At 34.3% G+C, this 16,021-nt stretch overlaps 5 protein-coding genes across 7 annotated transcripts; 3 read left to right on the top strand and 2 right to left on the bottom strand.

The window, feature by feature from the left end:
• Positions 1-292: 292 nt before the first annotated feature.
• On the top strand, positions 293-2,564 carry LOC107188990 (nascent polypeptide-associated complex subunit alpha). 3 transcript variants are annotated; one of them, XM_015577406.1, is made up of 6 exons: positions 293-370; positions 1,133-1,397; positions 1,471-1,590; positions 1,790-1,885; positions 1,967-2,125; positions 2,320-2,564. In XM_015577406.1, the coding sequence occupies exons 2-6, from the start codon at positions 1,143-1,145 to the stop codon at positions 2,332-2,334; spliced, it is 645 nt and encodes a 214-aa protein (XP_015432892.1). In that variant the 5' UTR covers positions 293-370; positions 1,133-1,142; the 3' UTR covers positions 2,335-2,564. The 3 variants fall into 3 exon arrangements, with proteins under 3 accessions (XP_015432892.1, XP_015432893.1, XP_015432891.1); XM_015577407.1 differs by lacking the exon at positions 293-370 and adding an exon at positions 485-646; XM_015577405.1 differs by lacking the exon at positions 293-370 and adding an exon at positions 997-1,031.
• A 799-nt stretch (positions 2,565-3,363) lies between these two features.
• On the top strand, positions 3,364-4,829 carry LOC107189057 (proteasome subunit alpha type-6-like). The gene is made up of 5 exons (XM_015577490.1): positions 3,364-3,463; positions 3,630-3,724; positions 3,886-3,967; positions 4,220-4,649; positions 4,731-4,829. The coding sequence occupies exons 1-5, from the start codon at positions 3,388-3,390 to the stop codon at positions 4,786-4,788; spliced, it is 741 nt and encodes a 246-aa protein (XP_015432976.1). The 5' UTR covers positions 3,364-3,387; the 3' UTR covers positions 4,789-4,829.
• Positions 4,830-4,968: 139 nt separating this feature from the next.
• LOC107189009 (probable small nuclear ribonucleoprotein Sm D2) lies at positions 4,969-5,746 on the bottom strand. The gene is made up of 3 exons (XM_015577438.1): positions 5,622-5,746; positions 5,190-5,445; positions 4,969-5,108 (listed from the first exon to the last, which is right to left on the bottom strand). Coding segments are annotated over exons 1-3 (363 nt in total). The 5' UTR covers positions 5,624-5,746; the 3' UTR covers positions 4,969-5,003.
• Positions 5,747-6,166: 420 nt separating this feature from the next.
• On the top strand, positions 6,167-7,114 carry LOC107188928 (rRNA-processing protein UTP23 homolog). The gene is made up of 3 exons (XM_015577327.1): positions 6,167-6,286; positions 6,376-6,608; positions 6,679-7,114. The coding sequence occupies exons 1-3, from the start codon at positions 6,167-6,169 to the stop codon at positions 7,112-7,114; spliced, it is 789 nt and encodes a 262-aa protein (XP_015432813.1).
• An 80-nt stretch (positions 7,115-7,194) lies between these two features.
• LOC107189000 (enhancer of mRNA-decapping protein 4) lies at positions 7,195-11,823 on the bottom strand. The gene is made up of 9 exons (XM_015577423.1): positions 11,636-11,823; positions 11,479-11,554; positions 11,005-11,210; positions 10,559-10,932; positions 10,211-10,479; positions 8,518-10,124; positions 8,230-8,437; positions 7,869-8,159; positions 7,195-7,805 (listed from the first exon to the last, which is right to left on the bottom strand). Exons 2-9 carry the CDS (start codon positions 11,529-11,531, stop codon positions 7,616-7,618), a joined length of 3,198 nt encoding a protein of 1,065 aa, XP_015432909.1. The 5' UTR covers positions 11,532-11,554; positions 11,636-11,823; the 3' UTR covers positions 7,195-7,615.
• Positions 11,824-16,021: the final 4,198 nt, after the last annotated feature.

The following is a 16,021-nucleotide window of genomic DNA, read 5'->3' as shown; positions in this document are numbered from 1 at the left end:
TGAATTTAAAAAACATTGGTGTTTCTCCCAAATCTAATATAAACATATTATTAATTGCGGACTAAACAAATATACGAAAATAAAATCGTTTTAAGTACTATTTTGAAAAAGAATATTAAATGTTACGTAGTACTTTATAATGAATGTTTAACCGCCATTTTTTTAACTATTACGAACATGGAATTCATAAAGTCGTGTAATTTTTTCTTATTGGTGCACGCAGCCAATTGCGGAACTGATTTAACGAATCGTCCAGTTGCGCGCTGTGTTCATGAAAGTGCAAAATCGTGCTCGTTCGAGCACATGCGTGAATCGGTCTCAGTTTACATGGTAAAAATAGTGCTCGGCCGTTGACGGACTATTATTCGAGGTAAATCTAACGATTTTTTCAGCATCGTTCACCAATGATGGTAAAAGAAAACCAATATCGAGAGACAAGTAACCAAAGTAGCTTTCTATACAAATCATACTGTGTAATATGACTTATTGTCAACGATGAACGCGCGAGATGTTTGCGCCTCGATGATCTTTATTCACCAAATTTGCCGTGCTCAATAGCACTATATAAAACGTTCTACGAACTTAAAGGGACTCGAAGTTTCTCGTGTTCATCAAAACATGTACGAATTCGTCGCGATATCTTAACGTAAGCAATAATAAAAATTGTCGACCCATCGCTACAAGTATTTTTCATCTATATATATATAGATTTAGTGGGCGCCATAACAACGTCCATTTGTCCTGTAACAATCGTTTTACGATAAGTATTTACTATTTTTGGTAAATCTCCGTATACTTAAGTTTATTTTCCACTTTATGAACGAATATCATTGTCTTTTCACTTGCTTGTAGTAAATCTTTGTATCGTTGATGACAATTATAGAGTATTTGTAAGTGCATTAGGTGGGGCAAGCTTCGTTAACCCGGTATGAAACACGTGTGATCGAATTTCGTGAAGTGATTAAAGAGTTTTAATTTGTAGGTCATAATGGAAATGAAACAAGGAACCTAATGCAGGATACAATATTTCTGTAAAAACAATAAATGTTACTTAATTAGGACGATTATGTTTTACAATTTACGTTTGCCTCTCAGATTGTGTGTATTAATTAAACGGTGTTATACCTTACAGATCAATAAACATGCCGGAACTGACTGAACTTGACAAAGCTATGAGCTCTGAACCTACTAAGGTTGAAGCGGCAGCTGCAGGATCTGGAACTGATTCAGACTCTGATGATACTGTCCCAGAATTAGACGATGCACGTGCAGGTGGTACTGTTGGTTTTCCAGGAACGACCGTTGCTGGTCTTCCGATTGACATGGTCTCTAAGGCTAAACAAAGTCGTGGAGAGAAGAAAGCTAGAAAGCTTATGAGTAAATTAGGATTAAAACCTGTATGTTTGGTGACTGTTCACTCTTGTTGCACATCATATTTAAAGATTTTAAATGCTTTTTTTCATTGTATAGGTTCAAGGAGTTAACAGAGTGACTATTCGTAAATCAAAGAATATTTTGTTTGTAATCAATAAGCCAGATGTGCTAAAGAGTCCAGCTTCAGATACATATATAGTATTTGGTGAAGCCAAGGTAAATTTCCTGAAATACTTGTTTACATTATATTTTCATGGTACAATTTTTTTAGTACATGATGATCTCTTACAGTTTCGCATATTAACTGATAAATTGTGTTGAAATATTCCTTGGCAGACTGACATTTAGTAAACTTCTTTTTCCTTTCATGAGTAATTTTATAGTTTTTGATAAATGAATAAAAACTTTGTTCCAGATTGAAGACCTCAGTCAGCAAGCTCAAGTGGCAGCTGCTGAGAAGTTCAAAGAACCACCAGTTATTCCAGCAACTGAAGCTGGAGGCAGTACTACTGTAAGATACTTTGTTACAACGTGTAATAACAGGTTTTCCATTATATTGTAACTATTGCCTGCAATTTTATTTTTGTTATAGGTTGTTGCACCTATACAAGAAGAATCAGAAGAAGAGGTTGATGAGACGGGAGTCGAAGAAAAGGACATTGAATTAGTAATGTGTCAGGCCAATGTGTCTCGAGGGAAAGCTATTAAAGCTCTCAAAAATAACCAGAATGACATTGTTAATGCTATTATGGTAAGTTTTACAGAAGCAATTGTACTTTTTCTTCTTTAGAATAAGATATGATGATTCATCTTATGGTTTCGCAATTATTTTTATCACAATCAGAATTTAAACATTGTTGCAAATCTTGGCAGACTGATTATACATTTACTTCATAAAAGTTTTACTGTAAACTGTTCGAAATATTGACTTTTCGATTCTTTCAGGAATTGACAATGTGATGAAGCTGCGTAGCAGTAGGGTGCGCTACTACATACGTCGTAGTTCACATTGTGAGGTCATCTTATTATATCATCCGCGTTGTCAGGAAGAAACATCATCCTTTTTGTCTCATTACATTGAAAGGATAAGTTCGAATACCGAGAGACCAGAGTTCGCATAGAGACCGTGATGCTTGTCTCGAAAAATCCACATGTATATACATAATTCATATGAAAAAAATATACTAAGGACATTACCTTGTTCGTTTCTTTCGCAGAATTACCTTAAGTAGTAGACTACAGATTTAAGGACAACGCACATGATAATTCAAATATTGATTCACTGCATTATCACAGATAAGTGAGTAATATTTATCAAAAGAGCAATTGAAACAAATTTTTATTTTACGTATCCTTGTGATAAACAAAGATTTTCTATCGTATATGTAGCCTTAAAATATTCTATGTTTCATGTAAGATAGAGCATTCACCAAAAATATTTGATCTTACATTCATTCTTGTAACTAGAGAAATTAATTTTAAGTTCACAGCCATTAGCTTGGTATTACAAATAATTTTATTAATAAATTTATCGCTGAGTTCAGCCGTGTGTACTTTTATTTATAAATCGTTGAAATTCTAATTGTACATCATACATCTCACACACACGGGGTCTCTTCAGCATGCTTCGGGGGCTCCGTGACCCCCGCTCTCACCCCACGTGATCAATGGCGCCTCCGTGACCCCATGCTCTCACCGTGCAGGGTCTATGGCGCCTCCAGCGGGGGCTCCGTGACCTCACGTTCTCACTAAAAATATAGAGCAGATATGCAAGACTTCCAACGAAATAATAAATAATATATATATATATATATATATATAATATAAATAATAAATATAGTCTTTTGTAGTAAACACTTTTTATTCACTAATTATGAAGATATGCAATAAATTACTTTAATAATGAATTCTGTCGTTAAATGTGAATTACCTTAATGTAGCTCCGGCATGATTTGACGTTTCGCGTTGCCTGCAACTTTTGAACACGACCATTGAAACTTAATATTTGTGAACATGTCGCGAGGTAGTAGTGCTGGTTTTGATAGGCATATTACTATATTTTCGCCTGAAGGACGGCTTTATCAAGTGGGTAAGATGTGTAAAAATATAAATACAAGTCAAAAATTTTATTCTTGATGGTTTAATGGTCTCTTTCATATTATTTATTAAGTTACTGATTCTCAAACCGGGAATCATGACATGGCGTGATGTGCAATTTTGAACCTGTTGACAAATGATTTGCTAATATTTTTCAGAGTATGCGTTTAAAGCAATAAACCAGGGTGGTCTAACATCCGTCGCTGTTAAAGGAGTCGATACTGCTGTTTTTGCGACTCAGAAAAAAGTGCCTGTAAGATAACCTCTTTTTGTACTTATTGTTTTCATTATTTTTCTTCTTTTTTCATGCTCCTTTTGTAATGTATTATTGGATAATTTCATGTAATTCTAGTTATAAACTCTTGTAAATGATGTAAATGAAACTTGTAAAATTTTGAAAACATTTGTTTATAGGACAAGCTACTCGATGCTACCAGTGTTACTCATGTTTTCCAACTCACAGAACATATTGGATGTCTCATGACAGGCATGATAGGTGAGTAGAATTATTAAAACATTATTTGCGACTTAAGAACATTTTCTATTATCTTAAATGCATAATTATCTCAATTATTCACTTATGTTGTTTAGCAGGGCATTCCCATTAATAGAATGATAAAGTAGTTCTTGTTATGAAAAATATAAAAGTAGACAACTATAAAATCTGGAGAAAGTTTCCATAAATTAAATGTTAAAAGATAAATTAGAAAGTAACATATATATGTTATTGGTATATTTTATGTTTCAGCTGATAGTAAATCTCAAGTACAACGAGCTCGGTATGAAGCAGCTCACTTTAAATACAAGTATCATTATGAAATTCCTGTGGATGCATTGTGTCGTCGTATTGCCGACATTAGTCAAGTGTATACACAGAATGCAGAGATGCGGCCTCTTGGATGCTCTATGATGCTTATTTCATATGATAAAGAGAAAGGCCCCTGTGTTTACAAGGCAGACCCTGCAGGATATTTCTGTGGCTATAGAGCTGTTTCTGTTGGTGCTAAACAGACTGAAGCTAATTCTTATCTTGAGAAAAAATTGAAGAAGAAACAAAATTATGATCATGATGAAACAATACAGTTAGCTATTACATGTTTATCTACTGTTTTATCTGTAGATTTCAAACCAACAGAGATAGAAATTGGTGTGGTATCAAAGGACAATCCCAAATTTCGGTAATTATATTAGATCCTACTAATTATGTCTTATATGCAAACATTGTATGACTAAAGGTTGCATATATTTGACTGTTTCAGAACTTTAACAGAACAAGAGATTGATAAACATCTTACTGCAATTTCTGAAAAAGACTAATTATTTTATGTATAATTCTACAGAAATAAATGTCATGTCTTGCTTAATATACTTTTTTACTCCAATACTTTAAACATAAAAACAAGTATTGTACTAGATTACACATGATTGTTAATAGATAAATAAATTATAAACATCTCTAGCTTATATTAAAAAGTTTATTTTTAGTGCATTATCCTTATTACAAATTATAAAATTAGAAACTTAGGCAAAATTTATTTTCCTGATGCTGTGGCCAATGGATTTCTCAGAACTAAAATAACAGAATCTCCTCTTAAAAACATTTTAGAGATGAATCTATCTTTGTTTACTGGTTTTGCCTAAAGAAAACAAATGGAATTGTATATTTTGACTACATGTGCCTGTAAAACTTGTTTAAATATTAACTATTATTATTATACCTTTTTCTTTCCTTTTCCTGTACGTGGAAGTTCAGTCCACATCTCTTTTACATTTTCTAAAACCATATTACAGTGTCTATCAAATGCTTTTACTCTTCCCAGCAATTTTTTGTTGTTCCTGCAATTAATTAGAACTTGTGTGTTGTTTTTCACAGACTGAGTTAAGACTGAAAGAGGTCCAGTATTGAATTCTTCTTCCTCCCTTTTTGCCAGCTCCTCAGGAGTCATTTCAGATTTTGGTTTAGTTAAAGAAGACCTGCAATATAAGTAATTTGATCAAACAAAACAGGTAAAGTATTAAAATTGTTTTCGCAATTCACGAATAATATTTATGAAAAAACACAAAGATTCAAATAGATAATTGAGGTTATACTTTTTTGGTTAGATACGCAAATAGATTAAAATCGAAGAAAATATTGCTTAAATACCTACATTTTAATGCTGTTGTTCTATACAAAGAAATGACAACGAAATTCTGTTTTCGAAAAAAGTATTATCACAATATACACTGATTATATTTCGATAGCGTGACATCCAACAGATCCCTTGCATGTATATAGCAATTCTGGAGCGTTACTTTGATTTACCGTTCTTTATAATAGGTTATGTTATCTGAATTATTTTAGGTAAATTAAAATGTATCTATTTACGGATATAATACATAATATTGAGTACTTAATGAAACATGTTCATATATTTGAAAGTTGCCTTTACGTAGTTTCTTATACATTAATGACAATTAATTATATTCAGAAAACTACAGTACATACATAACATATTAATATTTTATCTGTAAATTTTTAATTTCAATTAATTTGACTTTCACACGTTTACACATGTATGTATAATAGTTTATTTCATAATTAATTCAGAAGTTTAATAAAGTATTTCTGGGATTAAGTTTGTAAATATTCTTACAGTATCGATGGCGATACATTTTTTATTTGATTTTAGTATATCATCAGAGAAAATAAAAAATGAAGACATCTCGTCAAAAAAAAGCAAGAAAGAATCTAGGATTTTTCATTAATAATTTTAAATTTCGACCGCCGTTTCAAATACTTATCGACGGTACATTTGCGTTTGCTGCGTTAGAGGTTTGCTCATATACAGTTCATTTAAAATTTATAAGATTGTCATTCGAATTGATTATTTAAATAATTAATAATCTTTTAATTTTATTCAGAATAAATTTAATATACAAGATCAGTTATCAAAATATTTTCAAGCTGAAGTTAAATTATTAACTACACCATGTATAATATTGGAAACAGAGAAGCTTGGATCATTTTCTAAGGCAGTTACTGGTGCTATGCAAATAGTTAAACAATATCCTATACACAAGTGTGGACATGAAAAACATTCAATTACTGGCACACAATGTTTACAATCAATGATTGGAACAAACAATTCATCTAGGTACTGCATAAATGTTTTGCAAGTTTTCACTACCTATATTTTTGTACATGACATTTTAAAAATTTTACAGATATATTATAGCCACACAGGATAGAGAACTTCAAGGTATTTTAAGAAAAATTCCAGGCATACCAATAATATATTTACATGGTAAAGCTCCAACTTTGGAAGCTCCTTCACAAGTAACTCGTGAATATGCTGAGAAAATTCGTAAAGGATTAGGTATGAGTACTTGGGAAAAAGAAAATATTAAAACTCTGAAGAAAGCAGCAGGCTTAGAAGAAAACACAGAAAAGAAGTTGCAGAAGAAACGGAGAAAAGGTGGTCCCAATCCACTTAGTTGCTTGAAAAAAAAGAAGAAATCACATACAGAAATTCCAAAGAATGTAATAAACAAATCTGGAAAAGTTAAGAAGAGAAGGAAAGTTAAGTTAGCTGCACACATTAAGGAAACATTAGCATCTGAAATTAAAAATAAGCAGGCAGAAAAAGATACAAAAAGCTGAAAACTATTGAGAATGTACGCGAACCAGATATCGGAATTTATGTAAATAAATTTCATTTTTATTTGTAATACAATCGTCTTTCTCCAATTTATAATATTAAAAGTAATCAGAATGGTACTGTGATATATTATTACTAGTACAAGATGAGTTTACTCATGAATACAAAAGATGTGCTAAAGTATGGAGCAAATCCATTAGCATTACTAAGACCAATATTCCTCACCTTCCTACCATTAAGATGTATCACTAGTGTGATACACGTTCAATATTAAAAAATAAATGATTACGTAGGACATGCATTGAGAACTAAAAACTGTGAAAACGACTAGGGAAGACCTACTGAATGGGTAAGGAGAGTTGCTGGGTCTTGAATACGTCAAAGGAGTTGCTCCGTACTTTAATGTTAATGATAAAAATGTCATTCTTAAATACATAGAATATCACACAGTTGTTTCATCTATACCCGACAAAGAATACGTCCTACTCTAAACGTATGTGACATTAAGGATGTTGATTCAACAGTGCGCGTGCAGCCATTGCCAACATTTTCATACGCCGAGTAGAACTGTGATTAGGATTAGCTGCGATAAATGCGGCCAATTGACTTTGCAAGGTCATTAATACGGTACCCATGTGCTCTCGCGTGACTGGATTATTAGGATCTAAGTTTAATATTGCCTCTTCAAGCCACCTATTAGAAAGTCAATAATATTCAGAAATTATTACGATATGTGTTGTTAAAACAAAGGCTCACCTGTGCTTGAGTTCTGTACGGTGACCTAAGTCTGCAGATAATTGTTGCACAAGTGAAAGTATTACAGGTTGTTGTAAAATACATCTAGGACCTTGATCTGGTCCTACAGGACAAGAAAATACTCTGGCGGGTTCAGTCTTTTCACAAACTAGAACTACCAATCCTAAATCACTTGCGCTTAAAGCTTGTTGAAAGGCAGCATTTAATTGTCCTCTCAGGAGAAGGGACATAACCCGTGATTGAGCGTCGGCAACAGCAGGTACTGGTATAGCAGGAGTAGTTGCTCTTGAACTGTAAATTATATAATTAAGTATATATTCTTTTTGCAAAGTGAATTTAAATTTTAGTCGCTTGTAAGTACCGTGCATTCGTGATCTCGTTTAATTGATGATTTAAATTATCCCTAATGGATTCGCGAATTGTATGTAGTGTTCCTTCTTGCAGAGAAGTTAAACCTCTGCTCAGTTCAGCTTGTAATTCTTCACGAACTAGTCCAGACAATGCCTCGCTCTGTTGTTTATTTCGTTGTTGATATTGCTTATCTATAATTGCTTCTACACTTTGGAGATCTGTAAAAATGGAGGTAGGTATTGGCTGAAATTGATTATATATTGCGTACTTTATATAACGTATACAACCCGTTTCTTACATTCTTGTGTACCTCTGGCAAAGGAGTCTTGTACTTGTCTAAACATTGTCTGACACGCTTTCTCCATGCCAGGTAAGAGAACGTTAGTGAAAGCTTCCTTAAATGCTATATCTAGTGCTGGTTTCACCGCATTCGCTGCCGCTATTGCGAGTGTATCCTTGACATGAGCGCTATTAATTAACTCGGTTAAATTTTCTTTTAAAAGTTCATCCATTCGAGCGGTATCTAATCTAAGCTGATGCTTCAATGGTTCCACTGTGTCTTTGATGACACGCGGCATGGTGATTTCAATTTTATCCTTAATCGCTGTTTCAAGTTTTATTAAACTGTACAATATTTGTTCGTAATCTTTTTGCTGTTGGTTAGCTAAAGCTAGAGTAGATTCTATTCGATCCGAGATAGATGTTTCTTGTTTAGTAATTTCTGCGTATAACATCCTCAAACTTGCTCGTGCTTCCTGTATCAAGTCTATAATGACCTCTAATTTATCTACTAAGCCATGTTTGAATTCGTTTGTTGTTTCATATATATATTTAACACCTCCCGAGGTATGTGTTGCAGATTTCGATTCGTTTATTAATTTTGTTCTTTTCTCTTCTTCACCCGTGTAATCCTCGGCCTCCTGCATCGCATGCCTGCTCACGTCTTTCAATAACACCCTAGGAATATTAGACCAATCTCCATCAGCCGTGTCGGTGACATCAGGTTTATTCTCAACCTCCGGTTCTTCATCTAATTTCGTAAGAGATAGAATATCTCGGACCTCTCTGGATGGACTGCTACCACTGCTAGCCGGAGCTTGTTCTTCTAACTCGCTGGTTACCAGTGGAGGTTCTGCTGCGTTTAGAGCTTGTACAGCTTGCGCCAGGGAAGGACTAGCGGCTAGGCCTTTACTTAGTTCTGGACTACCAGATCGAGAATCCAGTTCATTATTTTCTTTTTTAGCTGGCGAACTAAATGCATCAGGTGTCATTAAATTTAATCCAGCATTATGATTAGCCGCTGTTTCAATCGTAGCGGATAACGAGCGATCTTCTTCGCAGTTTTCTCCAGCAATTCCATTGTGATTGGCAGTTCCCATTTCCGGGAAGTCTTCGGAACACTCCAGTGCATCACGGGCGAGCGTGTCCATAAGACACTTATTATTCGTTTCAGAGACAGGTTTAAAGGCAATGTGACACTCTTGTAGCGACCTTGGTTGGACTAGATACATTTTGATAACTAGTTGCTCGTCGGCTTCTTCTTCACAAGGCCGCAAGTCTTCTAATGATCCACCAGTGGAACGTATTTTGCGCAGACCAGCGTCAACGATCCCAAAGCACAGTATCGGATATGGTAGAAGTAACTGTGATATTGTACTTACAGATGCTGATGCTTCTCCATTGTCTTTTGTCAGACTTAATATATAGAGAACTCTATTGAATAAATCTGATAATAAAAGGTATCCCGCACTAGGATCTAAAGCTGCTTTTAAAACAGGCAATTTGCCAGTAGAAGGTGTTGGTGCAAATGTTATGGTCTGCAGACAAGTCCATAATTCACAAGACCATACTTTTAATTCTGTATTATTGTCACATCCAGTTACAGCAAACCTCCAAAATTGTACGCTAAAGAATAAAATATTTTATTCTCAATACTTATGTTATTGCATTGGTAGTGTTAAAACAACGATGTATTGTTTAAAGTTACTTACTCAGGATGGTATGTTTTGTGATCGTCCAGGAAGAATAGACATGAGATTGGACGTCCACCATGTGGTCTCCAGTGGTGCAAACAACGTGGTCGAACTTGATTCCCATGAGAATTGTCATGCAAATGAACTTGGAAGAATTTCACTTCTCCATCAGAACTGGCTGTAGCTAAAGCTGTGCCATCAGGACTAAAAGTTGCTTCAATGATTGTACCAGAATGTTCATCAATTTCAAACATGCCTCCGTTTTCCTTTGCTGCCGGATCAGTTGCCTATCATACAGTCAAACAGTTTCATACTATTTTTCACTTTGTATGGGTTTTATAATCTGTAAGTAAGGTACACATTCACCTCTATTGATCTGAATCTTGATGTAACGGTATTAACTGACCACAACTCTGCCTTTGAACCACGTATTAAAACTAAGAGTTTTGATACTTCATCTCCATCGGATGACACATCTTCAGGTATATAAGGACACCATATCACACGATGATAAACACTAGGTTCTGCATCCACTTGTAATAATAAATTACATAACAATTCAGATGGTGTTGATTCAATGGTATATATAAAAAGATTTCCCAAGTAATCGACACATGCTAAAATAACATTTGAAACATGTGCAAAAGCCAAGTCTTGTATTCGAGCACGCATTTCCCTTAATAGTGCTCTCTGTTCTAATTCTTGATACATAACTCTGACTCTACCTCCTCCAGTAGCAACTGAATAACATTAATATAACATTAAACTTAGCAGGTAACAAGATACTTAATTCTTCTTTAAATATAAGTTACCTGTTATTCCATAAGCTAAATATTTCCCAGACATATGAACAGCCAGTAACTGGTTTGGGTAAAGGTTAACATCCCATGAATAATCAACAATATTTTTTATCTTCACCTTTGAACTACCATGATTGTGACCTCCGGATGAAGGAATGACAGTAACATCGTTCCCATATAATTCCACTGAATATTGGTCTTCTTGTCCACTGAATTCTCTGTACATAAATACAATCTCAACAAACAGAAGTATCGAGTCCCATTAACAGAGAAATAAATAATGAAACCAATAAATATCATTTACAGAATATATAAGGCAATACAAAATTAATGTATATCTTTTACTTGATTTATATATCCTGATATACAGGTGAAAGGAAACTTTGAAATAAGGAGTATTAAAATACAAGAAAGTACATAAAAATATAAAGGTCTATCAATAACAATAGGTAGTTGAATCAAAAGGGAACTTAATTAAGTACTTACACTGTTTGATTACAGTGAAGATGCCTTAGGTTATCTTCGCCTGTTTTGATCATTTTGCCAAATGCTACTGCGTGCCCTAAAAAGTGGCAATGTTAATGGACGATTCTACCTCCAGCCGGTGGTACGCCTGATAACGATATAATTTCGCCGGTCTCACCTTTCTTATGGAAAATTTGCCCGATTGAAAAATCGTTCCTGGCGATTGATCGTCTGCTGGAAGAAACGACGCGTGTATTAGCGTTTCATTTATGGGAATGATTAACGTGTCCCGTGAATCATAATTCAATAAAATTAACGAAAGAGAAATGTCAGGCGGCCATCAGCCACTTGTCAGAAAAACAGGCCGGAAGTGTATCGACGGTATTTTATACGGTTCGCGCTATGTGGCGCTTCTTGTAAACTTAACTTTAAGCGTCAATCACCGTATGCGTTTTTCATTTTTTTTTTAACGCAACGCGACTGTTATATAGTTTTTAAAAATATTTATTTTATTTAAACATATTACGAGATACTTACCATTTTCCATAGATACAATTATCATCTTTGGACATTATACTATTCACGATAATCATTTTGAAATAGTCTATGAAATAGACTGACGAATTTTCTTGGAACTACTTCCGGTCAGCTATTCGTTAATTCCATAATATGATATTATGTATAAATTACGTTTAATAATTATATACCGAGTTAAATTTATGTATATATTTTTAATAATGTGGGAGATTTACATTTTTTATATTGTATATATATATGTATATATAATGTATATTATATATGTATATATATTATATATAATAACAATTGATTCTTTTTCTGTGTAGAGGATTTTCTATTGAAATGGAAACTTACAGAAAGTTGTATATCATAATTTACATTTTATTTCGTATATTACACTATAATAGACAGGCTGTTCTTCCCATACGCGACTATCTCTTGGAAAATGGCAGTAGTGCTCAAACATACGTAGACCCAAGACAATTGGCAGTAAATCCATCTAATCCGAATATATTTTTTTAAAATTGCGCTTAACAACTACGAATCCGTATATTCTCTGAATGAAATCGTCCCTGATGGATCGGTCTAAATATAATCATTTTTATTGTGATTTCTTGAATTTTAAGTTGTTCGAAATTTCTATTTTTATCGAGTTATTAAATGCATGCTTTATCATGAAATAATAAATCTTCGAAACTATGAATATTTCTTGTTTTTTTCTTCTGTCTCTTAAGATTTTAATCACGGTGCAGAACTCTAATTGAATTACGTATTTATCCAGCGTAAAGTGAACGTTCAACAGAAATCTCATAACAGTCACTACTATCTCATATTTTTAATAAATTAAGAAATCAATTATTCGATTCTACATAAGAAATATCTCTTTCGTTAGTTTACCAAGGCATTTTTTATTCTTCCATTGACAGTAACAAATTTGCTCGTTGAACAACGTGATACTTTTACTTGCCACTTAGCTAAGCGCGCGTAATAGTGAAAAAAAAAAATAAAGAAGGAAATAATTGACGAGCACTATTGTCAATCTCAATGCAGGTTAGCTTCGAAATACAGGGCGATTTATTTGAACCTTTAATCGACATTAACAGCTATTTAAATATCTAGTACAGGAAGAGGAAATAAGTCACTTCCTTGTACTTATCGCGTTAGTGGTAAAATGCGTCACCCTGTATCATGTATATGTATATAGTTTGTAACGGGTAGTTCGGAATACTCGAAGAGAAAATAGAATTATCTCTGCTCGGGGTGAAATCGAACATATCATATTCTGATTGGAAAAAAAAAGCAAGTCCCGTCGTTTCGTCCCAGCGAATTAGCTTCCCGCACCGTACATTCTTCTTTATATCGTAATATCGTACAACGACAAGCACACTGAGACACTGCGCCAATCCGATAGAAAAACTGATATTTTTAATTATTGTGCCGACAGTGTTCGTGGTTTCGCGGCGAGGGAGCGCGACACGTTATTATACATACATATACATGCTCACCCGAATTCATCCATCGTGGATCGTCGATCTCCCTTGCCGGAATCGTCTCGCTAATGGTTAACGACTTAACGGTTAAGACCTTAATGGTCGTATCATTATACGTAAGCGTAATATTTCGATTCGTCTAACGAGAGCAACTATATGTAATTAATTTAGTCGTTCGTATTTATCGCTAGAGGAGGGTAACGCGTATTGTAACGATTGTAAAGAGGAAACGATCATTCTTACAAGAATCCCCCACGTAAATTATAGAAATTCCATGCACGAATGTATCAATCGTGATACCTGATTCTACGCGTTCGGTCTGTAAAGTTGATTAATTCGTGAACGAAGAATTAAAAGGTCTAACCGAAGGTGATGGAAGGTGATAAAGAACATCTAAGCTTCGTTAAACGTTAAATGGATCTCAACAACGAGCTGGTCCCTGCGGGATGTTAATTGGAATCTTACTTCTTTATTACATTTTTTGTTTTTGTTCTCTCTCTCTCTCTCTCTCTCTCTCTCTCTCTCTCTCTCTCTCTCTCTCTCCCTCTCTCTCTTTCTGTCACTTACTTTCTCTCTCTCCCTCTCTCTCTATATGTATATATAGCATGACAGGTGGTACGCGAGAAAAATTACTGGTGCGAATGGTTTCACTTTGACTCTATTGTCAGAGAAGTCGTGTTTGCGAAGTGATCGAAGCATGCTAATCGATATTGCTACGGTTTCTCAAAATACATTATGGCTCGTATATAATTCTCTCTTGAAATTGACACTTCAGCGTGGGAAAGAAACTGTAACGAGTGCTCAGAAATGAATCAAACTGTTGAGACTGTAGATTTATAGTTAATTATGAATTACAATTAATCTAACGGCTGAAAAAAAAACAGTTACTCTTTTATTTTCAATTTAATAAACCAATCTACGCTTTATGTAAACTATGAGTTTACATAAGCCACTACAGCTTATAACGACGAGATCCAGTTTTACTTATACACGCTACTCTCGGACGGAAAATTTGAAAAACACTTGTAAACTATCATCCGTGAAATTCCTGACAGTCATTCGGTCATTTATTCTCGATGGAATAAAAGGTATGCATTAGGAGACTAAATAAAAATGAAGATATGGCATTTCGGAGCACTCGCAAAGACGAGTGTGTGTATGTGTTAACTACAAGAAAACTACAAAATGGCGGAGGCTGTTGTACGCAACATGACGAGAATGTTTGTATGAAAATTTTTATAAACCGCGATACTGATTTATATCCGACACGTTCACCGATCCGATTTTGATTATTCGATAATACGTTGTTTCTAATACCTAACGATACGGTAGCATTACACGATCCACTTTTGTGCTTTAATTATTCAACGTAGTGGTACAGGGTATAAAAGAAATTACAATCCGGAGCTCTGGATATTCGTTAAATAAATTAATTACATTTTTCTAGATACATACTTTCCTGGATATCGTATTCCATTACCATTTTAATTTCCCGTCTTCTACTCTGCTACGATTAAGTTAAAAAATGGATCTTAAATACAGATCTTTCATTTCTTTACACCCTGTCCAGTTGCAATCATAATACGTGGATGTTATTAGAGGTAGGCAGCGTGTGATAGGTGATAGTATTTACTAAAAAAACAAAACAAACGAAGACTTAACAGTCTACTTAAAAAATTATACGTCCATTGTACAGATCAACGGGATAAGTAGCTCTAAACGGAAAAACAATACGCACGAATTGTACGACGTACTCTGCACGCGCGCTGTCTCGCTGATATGCTTACAATATATTGCTATCCAGCGTCTGGATAAATAAATAGACCGGACAAATAAATAAATAAATAAATAAAAAATAAATAAGTAAATAAATAAATAAATCGCTCACGAGTTACGTCTAAGCTTCCGTACAAGAACCCTAACGTTAAGAGAGGAAAGTATAAGATCCTTTGATTGTTGGACGGAGTCGTGCAAAAAAGAGGAGCGATCTCAGATTTCTTTGTCATGGGGGTGTAAGTCGAGGGTGTACGGACCATAAACGCTAACAAATATTGTATAAATAAATATATATAATACACAACAGACATATTCAACACTTAATTAATATAAAACTACGTTTCACGCCTCATCTCCATAACAAACTATATTGGATTGAGTTAGAAATAACCATCGCGTTGCAAGTGGTGAATATTCATTGAAATTCAAGGATATACAATAAATTCAGTTGATCATGTCACCGTCTTGAACGGAAATAAGTTCCGTAAACGAAAGACAAAAATCATTTATAGCTCAACCCAATATTTATCTAAAGTACTAGTCCGTTCATCCTCGAGTTAGCTTGGTACAATCTTCTCTCGGTGAGAAATAAACATCCTTGCCACATTTCTACGCATCGTAAGAGGAGAAACAATGATTATAGAAGTTACACTTACGTCTCAGCTAGGTAACATTATCTATGAGATTATTCTCTTTTGCATGATACCGTACGATCCTTCGCGCGGATACACGGCCGATGGTACAGTAGTTGTACTCGCGTATGTGCAAAGCGGTAGACT

This window comes from Dufourea novaeangliae, unplaced genomic scaffold (assembly GCF_001272555.1).
Source record: "Dufourea novaeangliae isolate 0120121106 unplaced genomic scaffold, ASM127255v1 scaffold125, whole genome shotgun sequence".
Classification (NCBI taxonomy): Eukaryota; Metazoa; Arthropoda; class Insecta; order Hymenoptera; family Halictidae; genus Dufourea; species Dufourea novaeangliae.
Note: the sequence above shows the minus strand (reverse complement) of the source record. Positions and strands in the feature narration are given on the sequence as shown.

Coding starts and splice junctions, on each gene's coding strand:
- LOC107188990 (XM_015577405.1), top strand. CDS start 1,012: ATGCAGGATACAATATTTCT. Junction 1,398..1,470: donor GTAAATTAGGATTAAAACCT/GTATGTTTGGTG, acceptor TTCATTGTATAG/GTTCAAGGAGTTAACAGAGT. Junction 1,591..1,789: donor TAGTATTTGGTGAAGCCAAG/GTAAATTTCCTG, acceptor ACTTTGTTCCAG/ATTGAAGACCTCAGTCAGCA.
- LOC107189057 (XM_015577490.1), top strand. CDS start 3,388: ATGTCGCGAGGTAGTAGTGCTGGTTTTGATAGGCATATTACTATATTT. Junction 3,725..3,885: donor CGACTCAGAAAAAAGTGCCT/GTAAGATAACCT, acceptor ATTTGTTTATAG/GACAAGCTACTCGATGCTAC. Junction 3,968..4,219: donor TCTCATGACAGGCATGATAG/GTGAGTAGAATT, acceptor TTTATGTTTCAG/CTGATAGTAAATCTCAAGTA.
- LOC107189009 (XM_015577438.1), bottom strand. Junction 5,109..5,189: donor CAGGAAAAGGAAAGAAAAAG/GTATAATAATAA, acceptor TGTTTTCTTTAG/GCAAAACCAGTAAACAAAGA.
- LOC107188928 (XM_015577327.1), top strand. CDS start 6,167: ATGAAGACATCTCGTCAAAAAAAAGCAAGAAAGAATCTAGGATTTTTC. Junction 6,287..6,375: donor TTGCGTTTGCTGCGTTAGAG/GTTTGCTCATAT, acceptor AATTTTATTCAG/AATAAATTTAATATACAAGA. Junction 6,609..6,678: donor GGAACAAACAATTCATCTAG/GTACTGCATAAA, acceptor AAAATTTTACAG/ATATATTATAGCCACACAGG.
- LOC107189000 (XM_015577423.1), bottom strand. CDS start 11,531: ATGATCAAAACAGGCGAAGATAACCTAAGGCATCTTCACTGTAATCAA. Junction 8,160..8,229: donor AACGAGATCACGAATGCACG/GTACTTACAAGC, acceptor TATAATTTACAG/TTCAAGAGCAACTACTCCTG. Junction 7,806..7,868: donor CGTACAGAACTCAAGCACAG/GTGAGCCTTTGT, acceptor ACTTTCTAATAG/GTGGCTTGAAGAGGCAATAT.